Source organism: Mauremys mutica, chromosome 11, assembly GCF_020497125.1.
Source record: "Mauremys mutica isolate MM-2020 ecotype Southern chromosome 11, ASM2049712v1, whole genome shotgun sequence".
In the NCBI taxonomy this organism is placed as follows: Eukaryota; Metazoa; Chordata; order Testudines; family Geoemydidae; genus Mauremys; species Mauremys mutica.
In genome coordinates, this window is record NC_059082.1 from 23,733,122 (window position 1) to 23,757,020 (window position 23,899).

General features: G+C 40.8%; 1 protein-coding gene across 1 annotated transcript in view; it reads right to left on the minus strand.

Moving 5' to 3' along the window:
* The window catches only part of WDR72 (WD repeat domain 72), a 189,647-nt gene extending 168,432 nt beyond the window's left edge, over positions 1 to 21,215 (minus strand). Inside the window, exons 1-4 of the mRNA XM_044980416.1 lie at positions 20,749 to 21,215; positions 8,906 to 9,070; positions 7,365 to 7,471; positions 2,896 to 2,974 (exon numbers count right to left, since the gene is read on the minus strand). Of these exons, the coding sequence (XP_044836351.1) occupies positions 2,896 to 2,974; positions 7,365 to 7,471; positions 8,906 to 9,058 (339 nt within the window). The 5' untranslated portion in view covers positions 9,059 to 9,070; positions 20,749 to 21,215. The remainder of the gene's footprint in view (positions 1 to 2,895; positions 2,975 to 7,364; positions 7,472 to 8,905; positions 9,071 to 20,748) is intronic.
* Positions 21,216 to 23,899: the final 2,684 nt, after the last annotated feature.

Below are 23,899 nucleotides of genomic sequence, written 5' to 3' on the forward strand. Positions count from 1 at the left end.
AATTAATACCTGCATATAATTCTGAACAAACAGAAAATAAAGCTCCTTGTTTCATCTCATGACACTAACATTCTGAAATGCATGATGGTAAAATGAAATTAATGCAAAGGAATACTTATTGCGGAGGCCTCACGCAGACACCACATCACACCAGAGCTCCATAATCTATACTGGCTAACTATTAAATTTCTGGTGGAGTTAAAGGGGTTAATTTTACCCTATAAAACCCTAAGTGGGTTTGGGATTTGTTCAACTGAGAGATCTCATCTCTCCCCATCCATTAGACATTGCTGCCATTCTGAAGGTGCTCTAACCTAAAACCCACCCATTTGAAAAAGAGGGCTGACGGTAGGTTATTTTCCAGGAGGGATTTTCAACTACGGAATTCACTTGTTTAAAAGGAGGCCAAATTTGTCAGTATTCAGCAATTTTTGGTTTTTTAGGTGTCTGAAGGTAGTACTGGCTATTTGGTGGTGGATGCAGAGTAGCTAATGTGGGTGTTATTTGGGGCAAGTATTATTATGGCATGCATGTACATTTGGATTTTGTGTGATTTTTATTTGTAATTGTATGTGTAAATGTTGTAAAAATGCCTAGGGCCTGGGACTGTTGCTTCAGATAGAATCTAAATAAATAAAGTTGTCAAAATAAATTGAGTGATCATGTACTAGCATGAAAATATACTGCTGAATTATACTTTTTTATTCATTGTTGCTTAGCTATCTATACTTTTAGTTTAGGAAACTTACTCCCTTTTGTTACAGTTAACTAAATAATATCTGAAAATTATAAAGAGTTACATAACTAACAAAATAGAAAAAGATATACACATCTACACACCACAAAGAATGCATATCTGGAAATGTTATCATAACTGGAAACGTTACTTTGGCTCCATAGAAACACAGCAACAAATGCGTTCAACCATTTGTAGCTACTGCTATTTTTAAAAAAGCAGCTTTTAACTGGCAGATTTGGACAGTCAGCCCTCTAGGAAGAGAAGATCTCACATTTACTTAACCACAAATGATTAATAGGCCTGTTGCTCCTTGTGTTCAAGTTTCATTTAAAATGGCAAATGTTCAGTTTGCAGTGTCCTGACATCTGCCATTTTCTGCTGAGGCATACATAAGTACAGAAGGAACCTACAAAACTAGATTTGTGAAATGTTAATTAGCAATCAAGCCACATTTTTCATGTGCTGATACCATCAAAATTGGCATGGGTCTGCACCCATCTCAGAGTAACCTCATGTAGGTAGGAATACTCTCACAACTACTAGCAGCAATCAGTACTTCTGGAGCAGTAATACCAGGTAGTACTCACTTTTGAAGGCAGTTCTTTTAAGAATGATGATTCTTGTCCTACCTTTTTTTTTTTCCAATTTTCCTCTTAGATACCCATTTTCTCCTTTTATCATCTTTTCAATGTCTCCACATACCTCCTAGTGAGGGGTGTTAGTCTTTCCTGAAGATTAGTATGTTGTTTCTCCTGCCCTCCCAAGCTACCTGGCATTGAGAGCAAGGTATAAGGACTCTACCTCTGATCTCCTATAATAGCACAATGGACTGGTATTAAACCAACAGGCTAGCCCACATCTCTACCTCTTTTTAATAGTTCTCCAGCTCCTTAACTCTTTACATCTAATTGAGCCATACCTCACAGCAAAACATATTGGACCCACTGTTCCAACATTATTGCTGTTATATATGTATGATAATATGAATTGTTGAGGAGGGATTTTCATTACAATATGGCATACAGGCCCCAAGTCTGTTGATAAAACTATAAAAGTGCATTTAATTGTTAATTAACAAGTTAAAGAAACAAGGTCATTTTAAAACTATCATTGACATTTATGCTTAAGTCAACCAAGCAAAACTAAAAAAGTTGCATGGAAACAGTATTACCTCTACAAGCTTTGAAATATTTAAATTTTCCTGTAGCTTGGGAATCTCATGAAAGCTCTAAAAAGTTCTCAGACTTTCAGCACTTGCAAACTAGACTTCCACACTCAAGAAAAACAGCATTTTAATTAACTTAGGGGCCCTGAGCAATTCTTTCATGAACACATCCAGAAATAAACCAGCAGCTCTCTGAATCAGAGCCACTCCTAAATCATATACATACATATTTCACACACACCCCTCATTCAGGTACTTAGCAAGTACCTGGATAATACTTCAAAGCAGAGACTTGAAAGGGAATTGACTGAAGAAAGATTTAAAGCAATTTGACATCTAAAAATAAGTGTTCTATTGAGCTCTGTCATGAATGAAAGTGTATTTTTGGAAAGAGGATCTAATACTTTCCTGGAGGTTAGCAGCTAGGCAATCAAAACCCTCCAACTAATTTATATAGGTTTAAAAGTAAGATCACTAGCAAACTGTCTTACAAACTGTTTGGCCATAGAGTTTGCATTTACCCATTTTCAAGACAGACGACCTTAAACTAACATTTTCCATGTTGCCCTCCTGAAGGCCAAAACAAAAACCACAAGAAATGGCCTTACTGTGCATCAATACCTGAAGCTCAAATGTCACAATCAATAAATATATGGATATTACTTTCTAGAAACATTAGTGGCTGAAAAAGAAATGCTTCTATTTGTCTGAGAAATAGAGGTGAAACACAAAGCGGAAATTTTTTTAGTTCATTTCCCAGATGGAAAATGAAACAGGAATAAATAATAAATGGTAAGATGCTACATACACTGCAACAAGTTTTTTGCTCTCTCGGTTTTCTTCCTTATAAAGTATGTCACATTCATAAACAATTTTCACACATATTTCCCCAAAATCAGAGATATAATAAATAAAATAATAATAATAATAAATAATGTGCAACTCACATTGTAAAGCACTGAAATATTCAATGAAAAGTTTCTATACTTACACAGATTGCTGTATGCCTATAAGGAAGGTTTGCGTTCTCAATGCACTGTCCACTAGTGACATTCCAAACACACATCTCCCTGCCAAAGATAACTTCATATTACTGTCTATCATTTCCACTCAATTGGCTGGAATAATTTTGTGCCACCAAGTTTTTCTTTAGTACTGCCAATGTACTTTTGTGGCTTTTTGTTACAGATTACTGGGTAAGAAAATGTTGTGGTCATTAGCAAGGGATGACATACAGTATCTGTTTCTTTTTGTTTTGGTAATTACACCCTGCTGCCTTGCAGCAAACCCTACTTTAAGGCCAAGTCTGGCCTACAACAAATTGTAGGTATACTGCCATTATGGCTCATCAATGTGTCACCATAACTATCATTCGCTGGAACTACATCCTCCTGAAAATGATTCATTTCACTGAACTTAAACTACACATTTTGAAAAGAATAATACATCTTCCACAGCAGCAGACTTTAGTTCTTGAGATAAGCTATCATTTTCTGTTAAGAATAAACAGTGCCACCATGAGGCTGTATCTGAAGTCTATTTCATCAATAGAATACAGCATTTCATATATATATTACCTAATCAGTAATAAAAATCAAAGGTTAATATTTTGAGAACAAGCTTTCAAATATTTTTGTATGTTAGCCAATGTACTTTACTTAAACCATATTCAACATGCTTTGGAACTAATGTCTAGTAGTTGTTCAATCAAGTTTACTGGCAAGTAAAACCCCTATGAGGTATGTCAAGTTGTCGGAGCTTGGCAGCTATGGGCCAGTTCCACAAAGGTATTTAGGCTCTTAACTTCCATTGATTTGAATGGAAGTTAGATGCTTCTACATCTTTGTGGATCATGTTAAAAAAAAAATCTACAGATTGAGTTAAATAAATGGTAACCATTATTCTTGCAGCAATTTAACCAAACGTTATGCTATTCAGAAAATAATTGTTTCACAGTGTTGTCTGGAAGAGAATATATTAGATTCACATTGGAAAAATAAAATCTCTTTATTAATATATCAGAAAAACAATTTAGAGATTTAAACTTCAACTGATACTGTTAATTTCATATAATTGGCTAATCCAAAATTATTATTCAGTGTTTATTTACCACTGTGTACACAGTAAATAAAATCTGCTTGTGGTATGTTACAGGAAGTTAGCTAAACAGAATGCTTTCTAATAATCATTGCCTGGTGGCCAAATTCTTCTCTCATTTACTCTGGTGTAAATGAGGGGTAACTCCACTGACTTCAGCTTTGGATATCTACACTGCTGTAAATGAGATCAGAATTTCACCCACATGTTCATATTTTCTGCATGTTGCTTTGAAACGATAAGAGTTTGTTCCCTTCCTACGAGTAGGTGGAGAATAACACCTTATAAATACTGTATCATGATGCCTTTTTTCTCTGACCAATACTGTCCACATCAGTGGATACATGCAGGTGGAAATATAAATCTTAACGGAATAAATTCAACATTTCCACACAAAAAAGGACACTCAGAATTGCCCATTATGCATTTTTCTAAGGAATGTCAGCAACAGAAAAGAGGAAAGGCCCTGACATTTTTAAATGGAATTAGAGGGAAACTTGATCTTTTTCCATGCAATGTTCTTAACCACAATCCAAGAAGACAGAAACTTGAAAGTCATAAAAGGACTGATCCACAGCCCAGAGTACACAATCTGACAAAGCTTGCCTCTGCTGAAGACAAGGCATCCTATTTGTAATCATCACAACTTCATATTGCAACCTTCCAGAGTTCAATGGTGAATGTCTTGCCCTTATATCAGCGTGGTAGCCGTGTTAGTCTGTATCAGTAAAAACAACAAGGAGTCCTTGTGGCACCGTAGAGGCTAACAAATTTATTTGGGCAAAAGCTTTCGTGGGCTAGAACCCACTTCATCAGATGCATGAAGTGAAAAATACAGGGGCAGGGGTTGCTTTACCAAGTGTGAGGTCAGTCTAAAGAGATAAATCAATTGACCTCACACTTGGTAAAGCAACCCCCAATCTTTCATGTATTTATACTCGCTCCTGTATTTTTCACTTCATGCATCTGATGAAGTGTGTTCTAGCCCACAAAAGCTTATGCCCAAATAAATTTGTTAGTCTCCAAACTTTTTTGATCGTGCACCCCGATCAGTAAAAAAATTTTGAGCATGCACCCTCTACCACACCGGCTCTACCATTTTTGCTGAAGGAAAAAAAAACAACGCTCCTCCTGCCACGCACCCCCAAGGATCCTCTTGCGCACTCCTGGGGTGCATGCACCCCACTTTGGAGACCACTGCTTTAAGGTACCATAAGGCTTCCTCCTTGTTTTTGGCCTTATATAGTGCACCAAAGAAGTTGTCAGTGGTTTTGTGGAGTGAACATTTAAAGGGTTCTGAAGATCATTTGTCCTTATCTATACATATCCCAGATACACAATACAATCCAGCCAGTAGTGATCTTTCATTATTTCTCCAAATAACACATACATATGAGAAAGCTTTTAGTCTTTTTCTAAGTCAATTTTTACATGTATATAGTATTTAAGCAATAGAATACTTTTCCCACTTAGCACTGTATAGATTAGGGCCAGAAAAATGGAAGGTCAGAATTAAGATGAAAGTTGACCTCACTTTCAGTACAATGGCCAGGATTAACTTTGGGAGTGTAGGGGGAATAATACAAAGTTAATTTTGTAGGTCTCCAGCCTCTTTCCTTCACCTAGCTATCAAACTTCTCTTTACCACTATCTCATTTAACCAAGGCAGAAAGCAGGGAGATGATTTCTTCAGCAGCAGCCCCCTCTAGAACAGGGCTGGGAATCCAGCAAGCATAGAGTGGAGTTACAAGGTGGCTGGCCCCTTTAATCGGAAATGGGACCTCAGCCCACCTGTGCCCAGATCAGCTCCCCTCCCCAGGTGGGTAATAATGAATGAGGTAATGAAGTCATGGGATTAACTCAGGCTAGACCTCGGTTTATGAGAGAGGAAGGGAAGGATTCCTGGAGCAGCCGCTAAGGGAGCTTGAATGCAAGCTGGTAACACTCTAGGTAGGAGGATTAGGCAGGACAGAAGCCTGGAAACCTGTAGCTGGTTTGAGGAAGCAGCTGCAGGGAGCAAGGCTGACTCCTGCAAGGAGTAAAGGACCTGAACCCAACTTCAGGATGGAGGAGTAGGGACTTCTGACTCAACAGGAGAGAAACATTGAACTGGGGTTGGGACTTTGAGGGTCCTTTATTTAGTGAGGACTTATTAAGTTGTACCTCAGACGGGGAATATTTTAATTACTGTTGGACTGTGATGGTGAGTTATTGATAAGCCCTTTGAGATAAGGGAAATTGAGGCAGTTGTGACATTCTATACCTTGGGGGAGAGTCCTGTAACCCCCATATTCCTCATTATATTTAATTGTGATCTTGCATATAAAACATTCCAGGTGAGGTATCAGGGGAAAGGTATGAACTGCTGAAACCCACTGTTCTATCTATATATGTATATCTTTAGTGCATATAAAGTTATGAGAATTGTGTTGTATGGTTGTCACTAAAACATGCTGTAAATTGGGGAATCAGCCAGATAGTAGCTCCCCAGAGGCAAGAGCAAGGAAAGTAACCAACACCCGGGCACAGTGTTAAACACCACATTGTCCAGCAAAGGAGCTACAATTCAATGACTCACCTACATGAGACCACACCAGGGGAATTGCTCAACCTTGCCTGGAGACTCAGCAATGCCCCCAGACATACCTGGACTTGTGTTCCCCAAGCACATAGGACTGAGGGTATAAAACAGACACAGCAGCCCCTTTTTCCTTCCCCCACCTACACTGCAAGCAACAAGGACACTCTGAAGACTCCAACTAGCAAGGCATTTTGAGAGACAGCCCAGGCTGGACAGAGTTCACAGGGGCACAGCGGACCCACAGTCTCAGGCTGCACCCTGGGGAACCCATCACAGCGGGGTGCTGCCGAGCCATGAGCAGATGCTTGAGAGACAGCCAACCCTGTTACATGGCCTGGGCACATCAACCTCTCTCATAGCCTCATTCCTTTGAGAGTCAGTATGATGCTAAAGAGTTTTCTGGTCCTGCCAATGCCCTCCCACAGCTCTGTGCTCCTGGTTGGCATAGGGTCTTCCAGCCCCCTGACAATGCATTCTCTTGGGAATGGGCTCCTGGTATCACATTGATTCTCTGGACCCGCCAGCCCTCTCTGCATTCCAAGGGATGGGCTTCCCATCTCCATGTTGTGTGTGGGCCAGCTGATAGTTCGGCATGGTAGAAGCAGAGACCCTCTTTGAAGATGAATCCTATAGAATAACTTTACTATACTAAGTGACCACTGTACCTTCCCATGTCATGGGGGAAATGGATTGAAAGTCTGTTGCCAAATGCAAAATTTGTTCTTAAGCCTTGCCACATTGTTTAAGATTCAAAAAGTAATTGAAAACTCATAGTTACCTACCCATTTTCAGTTGCACTAACCACATATGGTTGTTTCTCAAAGTCTCTTGCTTTCGCCAAGCATGTTACTGAAGCAGTATGACCAAAGAGAATTTCTTTAGATGAAATCTAGGAGAGCAATGCAGTTATTTCACTTAACTAAAACATCAGAGGGGTAGCCGTGTTAGTCTGGATCTGTAAAAAGCGACATGTTAGTCTATAAGGTGCTACAGGACTCTGTCACTTTTAACTAAAACAGTACTTTTTTGTATAAATCATCAAGTAATCCAAAATTAAGAAACACCTTCATTATTAATTTTATTACTGACTGGTAGACAGCACACATTGTATTCCTACATAAGGCCAGATTGTGCCCACCAGCTCCAAGGAAGCACAAGCAGAGAAGTGTGTAAGCTGCACTTGCATTTTGCACCCCTGCACACAGCAAGGCACAACTGCAGACCCTGTGACCACTGTGGTATAAAGACTGCCCATTTTGAGTGGCTTCTGGTGTGCAAGATGCTCCTAAAGAGTCAGAGAATAGGACAGCCCCAGCCCTGCCACCCACTACACACCAGATAGCAGAAGTGGCTGAGCGCACTAGGGATCTGATCCAGCAAAGCACTTAAGCAATAGGCTTCACTAAATCCAAAAGGATCTATATTTTGATGGGGAAAAAAAAAAAAGAGTATATTTTTCAATTAAGTTAGCTTAGCTTATTGGAAAGCCCCAGTAAATGCCAGCAAACATGGTTTGAAGCCGTGTTAGCTTAACGTTATTGAAAAGTCCCGTTAAGATGCCAATTAACTCATTTGAGCTAACATGACTTAAAAAAAGGCATGCTCCCTCTGCATACCTGCAAGCTGTGGGAGGAAATCTGCCTTAACTCCTACTGGCAAGGTGCAACTTCGCAACACTTCCCAACCTATGTCTGTTTCTAAATGGCATGCTTGAGCCCAAACGAAGAAGAAGCAAGACCATGCCTGAGAACACAGCAGAATCAAAGCCATACAAATGATGGGTTACAGTAAATAAACATACTTTTGCTACGAAATTACATCACTGATATATTTTATACTTCATCCCACTTGGTCCATCTTTCCTGAAACAGTTCATTTGTTACCTTGGGGAATGTAAGGCTTTCCATTTCTCTTAGTTCTTTTATTCCTATCAACAACATTTCTATAATGGGTAGCTTCTCTGGAACTAGAGGACCACACTTTTCCACTGATTTTAAAGAAGAACTCTCCAGAACAGGACCCATCATAATTATACAGATTTATTAACTGCCATCATCTGCTGTACTGGATCTCAAATTGTGGTCCATGGCTCACTAATTGTCCACGGAACACTCAATGAGGCGTGCAAAGAACTGGCTGCTCCCATGAGATTTACATTTTATTTTCACATTTATTATGTTAGTTACTTCATTTTCTCCAACAAAAAGACCCCCACACATTATCTTTTACACTAATCGCAACTGAGTTATATATAGTCTATTAATAATAAAAGGTGAAACTCCAACCAGGTTATTTGACAGACAACACCACAGTGGTCACAAACCTTTAATTCTGATGAGAGAGTCCAAAGACATATTTGCCCCTCTTGACTTCCTGTAACAATAGTCTGCTGGTCATCTGTAATCATTATGGCAGTGATGCTGTGAGAGGGTGCTCTTTTCCCCCACAGTGCCACAGCCGGCACTGAGGTCCTCATAGTGTACAAAACCTGAAAATAAAAAGAGGGTAAAATAGTTATATGTAACACAGGCCTGCACAACTTGTAAAGCGGCGAGGGCCATATTACTCCAAAGAAAACAGCTGAGGCCGAACCCTCCCGGCCCCACCGACCCCCCCCCCCAGCGCCGCCAAGCCCCCCCTGAAACATAACACCCCCCCCAGTGCCCCCCCAGCACTGGCCACCCTGCAGAAACAAACCCTCCTTCCCCAGTGCTGCCCCACCGAAACAATAAGATTTTCCCCCAACTTTGTAATCAATTGCCCTGTTGAATGAATGAGGTGTGCCTGAGGAAGGCGTGGAAGGCAGCACCTCCAGACAGCTGCAACCCTTGAAGAGGGGATGGGAGCCAGACCAGATCAGGAGAACAGGTCAGCCACTGACTCCTTGCTGGCCTCCTCAGCCTCCCCCCCCCCCCCCCCCGGCTCGCCTACTCACCCCCCATCACTGCCCATCCGCTCGCCTCCTCAGCCCCCGCCACTGCCCACCCGCCTCTTCAGCCCCCCTCCCTCACCTGCCGCTTGCCTACTCACCCCCCCCGCGGGCCGCACAGTGAGCCCATGCGGGCCGCATGTTGTGTAGGCCTGATGTAACACAAAATATGGAAAATATAATCCCAAACATTTCAAAGGGGTGATCACATGATACTGTTCAAGGTGCCAGGTTTCAGAGTGGTAGCCATGTTAGTCTGTATCAGCAAAAACAACGAGGAGTCCTTGCGACACCTTAGAAGCTTATGCCCAAATAAATTTGTTAGTCTCTAAGGTGTCACAAGAACTCATTGTTTTTGTTCAAGGAGCATAAATTGAGATTTTGAGAGTCAGGTAACTGAACGATGACTGGTTACTGTTGCAATTACACTACTAATTTCTCATTACTGCTACCTAGTTAGAAAAGATTAAGAATATTTTGGGAACAATATGGGTTTAAGACCACTGCAATAAATACAATTAATTTAATTTAGATTAATATGATGACATTTCCAAAAATGAAAAGAGTACTCAAGCCATGGTTGTCCAAGCAGCTTTCCCCATAACCACTCTCTTGAGATTTTCTGTATGGGGAGGGTTTGAGTTCTAGAACTGTGCTTTAAATCCCTTTGTTTGGGTTTGGGTTTTTTACCTTGTGCTGGCTCAACTTGCTGGCCTAATTCTTTCCTTGTATAGCTTTCATGGGTCAAAAAGCTTGAGGAACAACTGGTATCTAATATTCACGTAATGACTTTTTCACCATACTTTTTGTTGTTCAGGTTACTGTGCTCTAAAAAATGTTTAATGCAAGTCTGGAGTGCTCCCAGTAATGTCAACTGCAAAACTCCCTTTGTCTTCAAAATAAATAATACAGACATCTGAATATGGTTTGGTACACTGCCTAACTTGTCTAAAAAACACAGATCTTCAAATATTTCCCATTGTTATGATTCTTCTAGGTAGTAAATCTCTGCCCTACACATATGTCTTCTCCTGGTCATATCATGTGAAATGATTGTTGAAAGGGGGAGCAAAGAAGTGCTTGAGTCCTGGATTTTGCACCTTTAATCGTAAGGGGTTTTTTGCACAGGAACACACGTTTTAACATTAAGTTGATTATCTATCCTATCATTATTTCGTTGCTCGTGCTAGAACCTTAAAAGGACACTTAAAATTTAGAATTTGACTTCTAAAACTTTATTTTTAATTCTCTGTGAACTTATATAAAATATTTTTCCTATCCATTTTGTCCTTATCCACTTAGCAATCACTGAAGTTTTCCTTTTTCTTTCATTTCTGCTACAAAGTAAACATCATATCGGCTTAACTAGGAATATTCTGTAACAGCAAAGCAAACAGGAGGAGTTCAGTGTTTCTGTAGGTCCTATAAAAATGGTAGCTACTAATTTAACAATTTTAGAGTAGGTCAAATTTTGGATCTGAGGATTTAAAAAGTGTCCCTACTATCTAAATATAGTGGGACTTCTCCTCCTGGACCTTGCACTTTGTGTTTTGCTTCCTTTTTATGATGATTTGCACTAGTTTGCACTCACTTTGCACAGTTATAAATGATTACACTGGCACAAGGAAGCGGCGAATCAGAACCAGTATTTATACCAGGATATTGGATTTGATACTAAACAAGTCAAGAGTAACAAAAGAGTGTCAAAACCAGCTAAAATTGTAACACAAGTCTCTAGAATAGACTGGTAGTAAACAGATTTACTGTATTTATACATTTTTTTCATGTTGTGAACAGGCTGCTATGGATGAAGAACCATCCACAGTTTATTGCCAAACTATTGCAGAAGAAAAAATATTACAATTAGAAAGGAGAGTAGGTTAAGTCTTAGATTTTATGAAGATATTTTGTACTTGTCTTTTTGTATTGTAGCCTCTCTAAGTATAAAAGATCCATAGAAGGCACAGAATTAATGTAATATTCTTTAGCAGTTATTTTTCCTCTGCTGGTCTAATGTCTTTTTGAGATCAAGTTCATCTGATTCATGAAACACAGAGCTATAGAAGACTTTCCATTTTGCATAACAGTTATCCTGTTAGAATGTGTTGCTTTTGTGAGTTTTTAGAAATACTGTGTACACATACACACTTTGTCTGACAGCATTTAGCTTTATCAAAGCTATTTTGTTATGAGGATGCACCTAGAGCAAAATTTCTTATATTTTATCAACAGATTTTTATCAGAGTATACCTTTTAAAGGTATCATCTGTTTCCACAAAGTCAAATACCGCCAGAGGCATATCTGGGCTACATGTAGCTTATCAGCACGTGTTAAATTCCACCAGCTCTGTCCACTCAAGCATGTCTGATTCTTGGTATTAACCCATAACCTGACTTTCAGTTAAGCTTCTTTGCAATGCTAGGAAGAGACTCAGCTCAGATCCATAACAAATACTTTAAACTTTGAACAAAAATGTACAAGGAATCGAGAAGAAACAAAATTTTAGTTGTTTGGGGAAGTACAATATGCATCTTAATATTGCAACAAGGTGCTGGCAAAACCCTGAAGTTCAAATATTCAGTGAAGAAATTCAAAATACTCATGTACCAACACCATGTTAGCAGATGCCGTTAACAGCAAAATATAGAAAATATGATTACAAGGTATTAAAAAGCTATACAAGTTTTCTATCATTCAAGACATTTGGGCCTGCTTCTTAGTTATACTAGGGCCCTTTTCTGCCACTCTTGCAGCATAAGAGGACTTACTGGGTATGGAAATGGCCCTCTGAGAATATTGCCTGAACATGGAGCCTCCTCAGCAGTGCAGAGATACCAAAGGGGCTATGCACCAATCTGTCTTCCAGAACTAAGGCAAGTGGCAGGAACAGATGAAAGTGTGTAGGGAAGCAGGCCAGAGCCCACTGCACATAAGCTATTCAGTTTCTCCTAGGCCTCACTAGGATCAATGAGAAGCAGAGTGTATGTCAGAGTAGCCCTGAGGCCAGCAAGTATGTGAAAGAGCCTGGAAATTCTGAAATGAGCCTTATGGAATGGCTGACAAATGCTACCTCCTAGGCCAGGACCAGACTCATAGACTTTAAGGTCAGAAGGGACCATTGTGATCATTTAGTCTGACCGCCTGCACAGGCTTCCAGATGCAAAGACACCTTTACAATACTGCCCCAAGCACAAGAACAGATTATCTGAGAACTAGAGGCCATTATACAATTCTCAAAGATAAGAATCTTAACCCTCCAAAGCTCTCTTGATGAGAAGTCTATGGGTGTCAAGAAAAAAATTGGCTCCTGTTACTCCCTTAGGTGAACCATTTCCTTCCCCCATCCTGCTCCCTGTCCACAGCCTAATAAACTCCTTCTTTTGTCCTCCCAATGGACCATCATGATTACACTGCCCTGAAGTCTCCTCTCAAATGGCCATCTCGCCATCTTACACCAAGCTACAAGCCAGAGCTTCCCCTCCTTGTCTTGCCTCCCTTGCTGGTTCCTGGTTCTAGGGAGACCTTAGCAACAGTGTATTCTACAGAAGTGCAACACAGAACATTATTAGCCTGAAAAAACTGTGTTATGAGTAAAGTACAGATCATGTAATTTAGAGGATTTCAGCAATTTTACTTTTGCAATTCTGGATCATTTGTACAGAATCTAAACTGTAATTAAAAACCGAAGGCTCCTCTTATGCAGGCTGAGCAAGACCATTGGAAGCTAGGGTAGGGGCTCTGAGGAACCAGACAGCAGGTGGGCCATGCTGTCCTGGTATGGATTTCAAATAGAAATCAGTTCAGGACTCCTTTTCCTGATTGTTTTCTCTTTATGGATGGGGAATACCCGCACAGGAGTGGTGGGAATGACCAGGAAGTCTCAACACTGAGCAAAGAGGAGAAGGCTGAGTCACACCATGTAGACTAGAGGTAGTTCCCACATGGGACTGGAGCTTACTTTCTCTGTAGAACCCCAGGATCCATAAGGTAAGCCAACCATAGCCCACCTCTTCCCTTACCCCTTTGGTCCCTGCCATAAGGAAAGAATTTGTGGACAACAGACTTGCTAGGCAAGTCACACATCTCTGTGCTTCAGTTTTCTATTTCTAAAATTAGAATAACAGCACTCCCCTGGCTCAAAGGGGAGGTCTGAGGATAGATTTGTTAGTGTCCATGAGATGTTCAGATGCTAAGGAGAAAACCTAAAAACATGTAGTGAGATATGAAATGTAAAAACTAAGCCTACACCCTTTTGAAGTCAATAACAACTCCCCCCAGTTAACCTTTGTATTGAGTTTCCTCAAAGAAACACTCCTCTTTGGAATCCTTCAAAGAGCATTACGTCATTTAGTGATAAAGAATAAATGATCCTCCTAATTGTGAACATAGACATCACAGCCCACCGTTTCTCATATGTATCATCCTCTGAATGACGAATCCCCGTCTCCAGGAATTGCTGCCTCAACAAGTTGGTGAAATGAAAAATTGATTCTGACAGATGCCTCACTCAGGAGTTACAGACCATCATACAACATGTGAATAAAAGTTCCTCACGTAGAAATTTATATAGTGTATAAAAAACTTCAAAGAGAACTCTGCAGGTAATACCGTCAATCTACCATCTACCAGAAAAAAATCTTTGTGGCTTTACATTTGTAATTATTTTATCTTTGGTAGAACTTCATATTCTTGGATTACACATACACTTTATTTGTTGTTAAAATATCTTAAGAAAGGCATTCATATTAATAAATGCCAGATCTTTCAGAAACTAATTAATTGCAGTCAGCAAATACATTTCATCACCACGGGTGCAAAAACAAATGCATACTACAGACGTGTGATCAACAATAAAAGAATTGAGATGTGAAAGACTTACTGCTTTTATTAGGTCAACAATCAAACTATCTGAGGAAAGATGGGCTAAGTGGGTTGAACTGATTAAGAGCAACAGCATGTCTGCTTCCTCTCAGGCTTGCAAAATTATACTTACCCAGCGAGGCTAATATATTTTTGATAGGTGAGTAAATATCATTAGTTTTTTTCATGAGCTTCCTGATCAAGGTAGTACATTTTAGGCACAGGCTGGTAAATATTCATGACAGTTTTGTAAGACTGCTGTAACCAAGAACCTATTTTATTTCCATGTTTCTGTTCCCTTCTTTGGCTTTGTTTTCCTGACACCTGTGTTTTACCGCTTATGTTAAAAAAAAACCAATGGTCCGGTCAACAGTTTTGTTTATCTTTAATAAATAAAATTAGTTACTTTCAATAAATGTATATTTTGACCTGCAGCCTACAGTCCCAGAGTACAGTACTCACACAACCCCCACAAGCTCCTTACACATTATAACAGTAACACACATCATCCTTAAGGAAATAAGTGTTGGTGGTAATTAACAGACTTTTCAAAGAATATAATATAATCATTCCCAGGGCTTTAAAATTCCATTCATTCACTGTCTGTAGCAAGTAAGAAATTCCCTGTGAGAGGCATAAAAAAAAAAAAATCTTGCCTTAACCATTACATAACTTGCCAAATGTAAACCAGCTGTAGAATATATTGCTGTCTTTCTAAGTCTCCAGACACATAGCTCCAATTCTGCTGCTGTGGCTGCTAATAGCTTTGCTGTTCATCTCAGTTGTCATTCAGAACCCTGTTTGCAGTCATGAAACTTAGAAGCACAGGTTAACTGCACTCTGTCACTGCTTGGGGAGTGGTGGGTGGGTGCATGGACTTGTATGCAGGTGGGAGCAATGGAGGGGATAAATTAGAAAAAAAGAAATATGGTATTGACAGATATTTGATAGAGAAGTGAAAGTAGAATAGAGATATATAAGTTATAGGGGAGGAGGTAGGAAACACAATGTTGAAAAAGAGAAAGAAATAAGGGGTGAACAAGAAAAGGACAAGAGGAAATGACAAGATAGGAAAAGAGAACCATGATAATAAAGAAAAAATGTTGTTTAAAAACAGAAAAAGACAAAAATTATAACAAAAGCAAGAGAGATGTATTAAATTATATTTTTTAAGTTATTAAATAGGAAGTTGATTGACAATATATTGTCAAATATTGGCAATGTTTGTAATATTGTAAACATTTAAGCTAGGGACGCATCTGTCAGAAAAACAGAGGAGAAAGACCAGAGTGTTTTAGGCAATCACAGGATGACTCTGAGCCATCAATGTTATGTGATCATGAAAAAAGGCAAATGCCATCCTTAGATGTATCTGGTGATGCATTTCCAGTAAAGATAGGGAACTACTAATGCCAGTGTATGAGATGCTGATAAAACCCTAATGGAATACTGTGTACAATTCTAGTTACTCATGTTCAAGAAAGATTTATTCAAACTATAACCGGTGCAAAGAAGGGCTAGCAGGATGATCAAGGGAATGGAGAGCCTATCTTACGAGAGGAGACTAGAATAGGCTGAGAGGGGTTATGATTGCTCTCTGTACACATATAAGGACTGGGAACACACCTGGGAAGGAGAAGAGCTATTTAAACTAGAGAACAATGTTGGTACAAAAACAAATGGGTATAACCTGGATATGAATAAATTCTGGTTAAAAACTAGAAAATTTTTAACCATCAGAGGAGGGAGGTTCTGTAACAGCCTCCCTATAGAAGTAGTTGGGGCAAACAGCCTAGCTAGTTTTGTAATGGAGTTTGATAAGTTCATGAATGGGATTATATGAGAGGTTTGTCTGCATTAGTAGGGGCCTGGACTCAATGACCCAAGAGGTCTCTTCCAGTCCTACATTCCTATACAATACACAGTGGAGAGTGAACAACTGAATGGTTCCTTTAAGTGGAGGGGACATGGCCTAAGGGTGTATGAAGGCATAAGTATGTTTTCCTTGTTTAGTAAACTCTAGTCATCAGGGTAGGGTGTGTTGGGTTAATTATTCCAACCCTGAACATATTGACCCCACATCCTCACTCCTAATGTTCCTCTATATTCCTGCCAGGACCCTAAGGATCTTACATATATTATTCAGTTCTGCTTCAAAAGGCCTCCTCCCTTCATATTCCTCCTTCAGGCCCAGCCTGGCTGCCACTACACTTCTATCTGAAAACTTAATGGGATTCCTCTTGGGACTTGTCAATGCTACTCCTTAATCGGCCAGAGGAGTCACTGTTGAGTGACATACAGCTCATCCCTGGGATATGAATGTACTGCCTCTGCAGTCCAAAGGAGCAAGAGACTGGGACCCGGAATCAATACAACCCATTTTAACTAGCAAGAACCACCTAGTAATACCTTGTTTGTATTTCTTGAACGAGTGACACAAGAAACACTTATTTCATTCCACACAGTAATTCACCACAATCAGAAGGAGCACAGTAAGGGCAACACCATCTCCCAGCTGCTGATTACATCAAAGGTTTGCAGCACAAATTCAATTTTATGATGTTAATCTCAGCCTGCCACTCAGAAATTTTCTCTGAGGGATATGATTTTTCTGTGGATTTCATTTTAAGAATGATTTTCTTCTTCTACAATCAATAAAGGTATGTTTTCATCAAAAGACTCTATCTTGGTAGAATTCAATTGGCCATTTCAAACCCTTTTGGTGACACAATATTAATTAAAATAGTTTATGTTACACCTAAATTGGAAAATGGGGCAGTGAAAACAGCAGCTACTCAGAACACGTGTACTTAACACACTAGCATGGTGTACAGTAGAATAATCTTCACCTCCTTGAGGTGGTCATGTTATTTTATAAATTATATCATTTTAAACTTACTGAAAAAAAGTAAATGCAAAATCAAAGTGTGTGTGAGACACAGTATAAATTCTGACCACCTCATCCCTAGACAATGAAGGCTTCACAGAAATTATTATCCTCTTAGCTAAACATTTATACAGCCATTAACTTATATTTTTTGTAAGCTAATAAAAGAGACTCTTACTGATTTTAATGAGAATTCTCAGGGATTCTGTATTTTACTCATTTATTTATGGAACCACAAACTATATGGTCATGGAATCACAAACAAAAATTATTTTCTATCAAGTTATTTACTATCTCCATCATTGTTGCATTTGAGTGCTTTTTAACATCTACAGCAACAGCATGAAGTAGCTACAGAAAATTAAATATTCTTTTCTAGTAAAGTAGTGTAAATTCTCACAAGGGTATGAACTTATGGTAATTCTTAAATGAGTAATGTCATGGAAGCCTTCTTGTATGGGACTCCATACAAGTTATTTATGTGCTGAAATAGCTTGCTGAAAAACTTTAATCAGGCTTTGCAAAATCCATTCAACAGTGTCAATAGGAAATCTTCTCTTATGAGCCAGGCCTACCTCTTCCTGCAGAATGAAAACATTGATTCTTTAAGAAGGCCCACTCACATTGACTACAACTAGAACCGGATTTCATACTAATTTGATACCCATTGTATTTGTAAAGATGACTTTCTGAATGTTAACTGTTCCTAATGTGAACAGAGCTGTCTGTCTGAGTCTGCAGACAAGCAGCTCCACTGATTCTGCTGCTTATTATATCTGTTGTGTGGGCAGACCCTTGCACCCATACAAAGCCCCACTGACTTCAGTGGGACTATGCATGGACAAAAGGGTCTGCCAATATGGAGATGACTGCAGGATCAGGGCCACTGTTTGTAAAGTGCTGTGGAAAGACAAAGACTATTGAAGTGCTCAGTATTACTATTATTACCCAAGCCATGTCAGCCCATGGACTGAAGCAGAGTCATGTTTAATCTATGTTAGCTTTGGTAGAATTTCATTTTTTATGAGGAATCCTGGTATTCTAAAATGCATTAACCACAATTAAGCCTGCAAAACATGTCTGCAATTAGGTTGTTTTAAAGTGAAAAGAAAGTCTTAGAATCCAACTAGAAGTCAAGAAGAAGTAGAGAATCTGAGAAAATAAAACTCCACAAAGTCTCATGAACAAATTGACAAGCAGTGCACAGCCAACTATGCTTTAAGATAGTCAGAGTTTGTCTCCCTTAGGTGACCTTGGACTTATTTAGCATAAAAACCTGCTGATCAAATAGGTGGTGTTTTGGGTTCTGCTACACAATACCCAGTAATGTTGAAACAATAAACAAAATGGAATCAGTTACAGAAAGGAAACAAAACAAATAAGCATTTTCCATAGCTATTCTATGGCCTCTAATTAGTGGTATAATCACCGCTGATTAGTAATGTAATTAATGCATCTCACTGAAGCTTTGCAACCCCAAAATTCCCCTTATATTTTCATTTTGCTATTCATTCACCTTTGTGTATCTTCTGCAATATTAAATAGATGACTTCCCTGTACTATTCTTTGTTATATGGCATACAACTGTTTAATGTAAACATTTACCAGTGAGTTACACATATTTTGAAAACTACTTGTAAGCAGCTCAGATACAAAGAAACTCTGTTTAGAGTGAGGTAGAAAGAAAGTTCAAAATTGATTAAATGCACTGAATGTGCAGATTGTACTACTGGTTACAGTGAGCACCTGCTTATAGTGAAGGTGTTGTGTCAAGGGAAAAAAACTTAACTAGAAAGGCCTACTAGTGTAATTGAATTTAGTCATATTAACTAGAAAACTTTTCGGGCAGAAGTAATACACTACAATGAATGTCTGTGATATTAAAGTTCCTAAATATCACATTGTTGGCATACTGACATGTCAAAATGGTTATAAATGCTCTGTTACTATTGCTAACACTGGTTAAAAAAGTATCCTGACAGCACTGATGAATCAATGCAGTAACACCACAAGAGTTCATGCTGATCAGAGTAAATCTCATAGAGCAAACTCTCAATAAGAGCAACACAGAACCAGACCAGTTTAAAGGGGAATGGGAATCAATAATCAGCTATTTCAAATTGAATAGCATAGGATTATAACATGAAAATAATAAAATGGTAGTACTGTACAATACTTTCAAACCTGTGTGTACAAAGTTCATTTACCTAAATATAAAAGCCCTCATTTGGATTGGAGAAGAGGTTTTTCAAAGGAGTCTAGTGAATTTAGACACCTATCCTCCACTAAAATTAATGGAAGATATGAATCTAAATCCCCTACATTGCTTTGAGAATCCCAATCTAGATGTCTAACTTCAGGCACCCAAATCTGAATATTACAAAATGATATAAATGATGGTATTTACCCTACATTCATGTGGGTCCAAATCGTGAGGTCCTTACTCAGTTTTTACAGTCTTTACTTTGACAAAACTCCCACTGACTGCCATGAGGTTTTGCTCAAGCAAGGACTGAGTAAAAAAGTGAGTAATGCAATCAAGATCTGCACCTTAGAAAATCTGATTTACATAGCAGATTAAAGATCTAAAAACATGCTGCAAATCATAATGACCAGAGATATCAAGAGCAATGCTCTTCTTATCCACACAGAGGTGAAAAAAAAACCCACCAAAACAAACAAAAACAAAATAATAGCACAAAAAATCTCATACCTACTGGAAACTCAGGGTACTTTCCTACCCTCCCAAAAATGCTTTGGGAAGCAAAAGACTGTGATATGCCCCTAATAATGAGATATGTAGTTATTATTATTCTCATTATTAGTGCCTAACTGCAGAGAGGACCCAGTTAGGTATCTAGGTGCTGTATAAATACACCTCTACCCTGATGTAACACTGTCCTCGGGAGCCCAAAATATCTTACCCTGTTACATGTGAAACCGGTTATATCGAACTTGATTTGATCCGCTGGCTGTGCACAGCCCGCCCCCCTGAGCGCTGCTTTACCTCGTTATATCCGAATTCGTGTTATATCGGGTCACGTTATATCGAGGTGTATATATAAAAAGACAGTCCCTGACCAAAGCCAAAGCACTTTCAGCCTCAGTAAAACGTCCTCCTATTGAGAACTATGCAACCCCCTATAAAATATTCACAGATTTCCTAGATGTCTTACAGTTCTGAGCGTCGGAGACAGTGACTAAAACAAACAACAAACTTTAGTCAGAAGATGGTCCCCCCATCTCTAACCCGGTCGGTCTGGCACAGTGTGCAGGGCTGGCAAGAAATTGAGCCTCCCATGCCCCAGAGCGCTCTGTCCCGCTAGCGGTGCAGGCTCCCGCTGGTGGAGGCAGAGGCTAGCGGGTCCCCAAAGCGGCTTGAACACGTAGCAGCTGGGGAATCTCCCTGGAGGGGACAACGCGCGCGCGCAAGCGGAGCGGCTCGCAGCGCGGATGCTGAGGGCAGCCCACGGGCAGAGCGAGCCTTACCTGCGGCGGCTCCCCGGGCCCAAGGCGGGACGCGGGAACCCGGGAGGAGGGGACGGGGCGCGGAAGAAGAAAGCGCAGCTACGTTTTATGCCGGCTCTGGAGCGGCTGCACCCTGGCCTGACCCCGCCTTGGCTGCGGACCGGCCGCCGCCGGCCTCCTGCGCTAGAGGTGGCCCCGGTGCGGCAGGAACTTGCTGTCCCTGCTCCCGACCGGCGGCAGAGGCCGAGCCCAGCCAAGGCCCGGGACTTGGGCAGTAAACCCGCCCCGGGAGGAGACCGGGGCTGCACACGGGCCCCCTCCCACACACTGAGCTGCAGGAGCAGAGAGCGGGCTCCCCCCCGGCAGGGCGGGCGGGCAGCCAGCGAGGGGTGCCCAGGGCAGGCCTGCTAGGTAAGGGCTTCCCGCCTCTCCCAGTCACACCGCCCCCCTTGCTGCAGCTTCTGCGAGAGACTTGTCAACAAGCCGGCCTGTTCCTGAAATGGTAATTGGGCTTTGTATGCAGTGGAGTGGTAGCCCTGTCAGGCCCAAGGATATTAGAGAGACAAGGTGGGTAGGGTTGTCAGTTCTGGTTGGACGTATTCCTGGAGGTTTCATCATATGACATACCGTTTAATGGATTTAATTCCTGGAGACTCCAGGACAATGGTGTCAGCAACCCTAAGGGCACATCTTCAATAGCAATGTTAAAACGCTGCCGTGGCAGCTTGTGTGGTCACCGCGCAGCGCTGTATAAAAAACCACCTGCACGAGGGGAATAGTGACTAGCGCTGAGAGCGCAGCTGTCTGCCATTGTCTGCACTGGCACCTTACAACACTGAAACGTGCAGTGCTCAGGAGGGTGTTTTCACACCCCTGAGGGAGAAAGTTGCAGCGCTGTAAAGTGCGAATGTAGACAAGCCTTAAGTGAGGTAACTTTGGTTAGTGAGAGAAACAAGCTTTCACAGCCACAGAACTCTTCAGGTCCCAGGAAGGTACTCCCCAGTGCCACAGCTAAATGGGAGTTGGAACAGAGAGTTTAGCATAAGCACATAGTCTAAGGGACCATTCAAGGCTGAGTGGCCCACTAACACCTCTGCAGTTGTTGGACAAAAAGAAGGGGTGTGATAAATGGAGGGGAGGGGGAACTCCCTTTTATGGACACCTTTTATGGGTACCCAGCCAATTAACTATAAAATTCCTCTTAGTAGCTGTTCTCTACTTGCTTTACCCATAAAGGGTTAAAAAGTCCATAGGTAAAAGGAAGGGAGTGGGCACCTGACCAAAAGAGCCAATGGGAAGGCTAGAACTTTTTTAATTGGGAAAAAACTTCCCCTTTGTCTGTGTTGTTCTCCCAGAGAGACAGGACAGAGCAGCTATGCTGTAAGACAGGGATCAGCAACCTTTGGCATGCGGCCAGCACATCCCTCAGCCCGCGCTGCTTCCCGCAACCCTCATTGGCCTGGAACAGCGAACCATGGCCAGTGGGAGCTACAATCGGCCGAACCTGTGGACGCTGCAGGTAAACAAACCGGCCCAGCCTGTCAGCGGATTTCCCTGATGGGCCGTGTGCCAAAGGTTGCCGATCCCTGCTGTAAGAGCTTGGGCCAGGTATGAAAAATCATCAGATCATACCTAGAAACTACTCATTTGAAACCCCAGATATGTAAGTAGATCAGGAAATGTCTAGGAAGACGCAATTAGGTTTCTCTCTTTTATTACTTTATTGCTTGTGGATTCCTCTCTGCTAACCCCAGGTGCTTTTGTTTTGCTTGTAACCTTTAAGCTTGACCTCAAGAAAGCTATTCTTGATTCTTAATTTTTGTATTTGCTCTTTTTAAATCTAGCAATATCCTGAGTTTCCAGATGTATTTTCTTTCTTTTTGTTTTTAATAAAATTTACCTTTTTTAAGAACAGGATTGAATTTTTGTGTCCTAAGAGGTTTGTGCACATGTTGTTTTATTAGCTGGTGTCAACAGCTGATTTCCTTTGTTTTCTTTCTCAGCTCTTCCTTGGAGAGGGGGCATGAAAGGACTTGAGGGTATCCCACAGGAAGGAGTTTCCAAGTGCTCCTTCCTGGGTTTTCAAAGGAGTTTTTGCACTTGGGTGGTGGCAGCATCTACCCATCCAAGGTCAGAGAAAAGCTGTAACCATGGGAGTTTAATACAAGCCTGGAGTGGCCAGTATTAATTTTTAGAATCCTTGCGGGCTCCCACCTTCTTCGTTCGAAGTGCCGGAGTGGGGAATCAGCCTTGACAGGGGATCACTGGGTTACAGAGCATTGTAATAAACCATACAGCCATCACTGTCTGACCTATCAGTCTTTCTCCTCAAAGGAAACCTGCACAACATTTTCAAAAGATGAGCCTGGGAGCTTAAATTTATAACTTTGCTAGACACTAAAAATCACAGACTGAACAGAGATACTGGATTTATGCCTTATTAAAACAATCTGTAACCCACTAACCCCCTCTTTTTGTTCTAGGACTGCAGAGGTGATAACGGGCCAATTCACCTTGAATGGTCCCTTAGAATGTGTGCTAACTGCTTGTGCTAAACAATCTGTTCCACCTTTTAGCTGTGAGGCTCAGAGTACCCCCCAGACCTGAAGAAGAGCTCTGTAGAACCTCAAAAGCTTGACTCTCTCACCAACAGAAGTTAGTCCAATAAAAGCTATTACCTCACTCACTTTGTCTCTATAATAGTGCTTTGGGCAGCTGGAGTGAGGCTTGTGTAAGTGAAATGTAAAGTACTGCAGCATACACAGGACTAGCACTTTCCCCAGTGGGCAGGCTCAGGTGCAGAGAAGTTAAGGCCAACATTTCCAAACATGGATACCTTAGGGATTGTCTAAACAGGCACTTAACAGCGCTGCAACTTTCTCACTCAGGGGTGTGAAAAAAGTGCCAGTGTAGACGGTGCAACAGCGCTGGGAGCCGCACTCTCAGCCCTGAGAGCTATTCCCCTCGTGGAGGTGTTTTTTTTATAGCCGCGACTACACAGCCACCTTAAAGCGCTGCCAGGCAGCACTTCCGCAGCAGGGCTTTAACATTGCTAGTGAAGACATGCCCTAAGGTTCAGCTCCAAAATAATGTAGCTTGATTTTCACAGGTGTAGGTGTTGGACACCCTTTGAAATCAGTGGGGGCTGTTGAATTTCAACACCTTCAAAAAT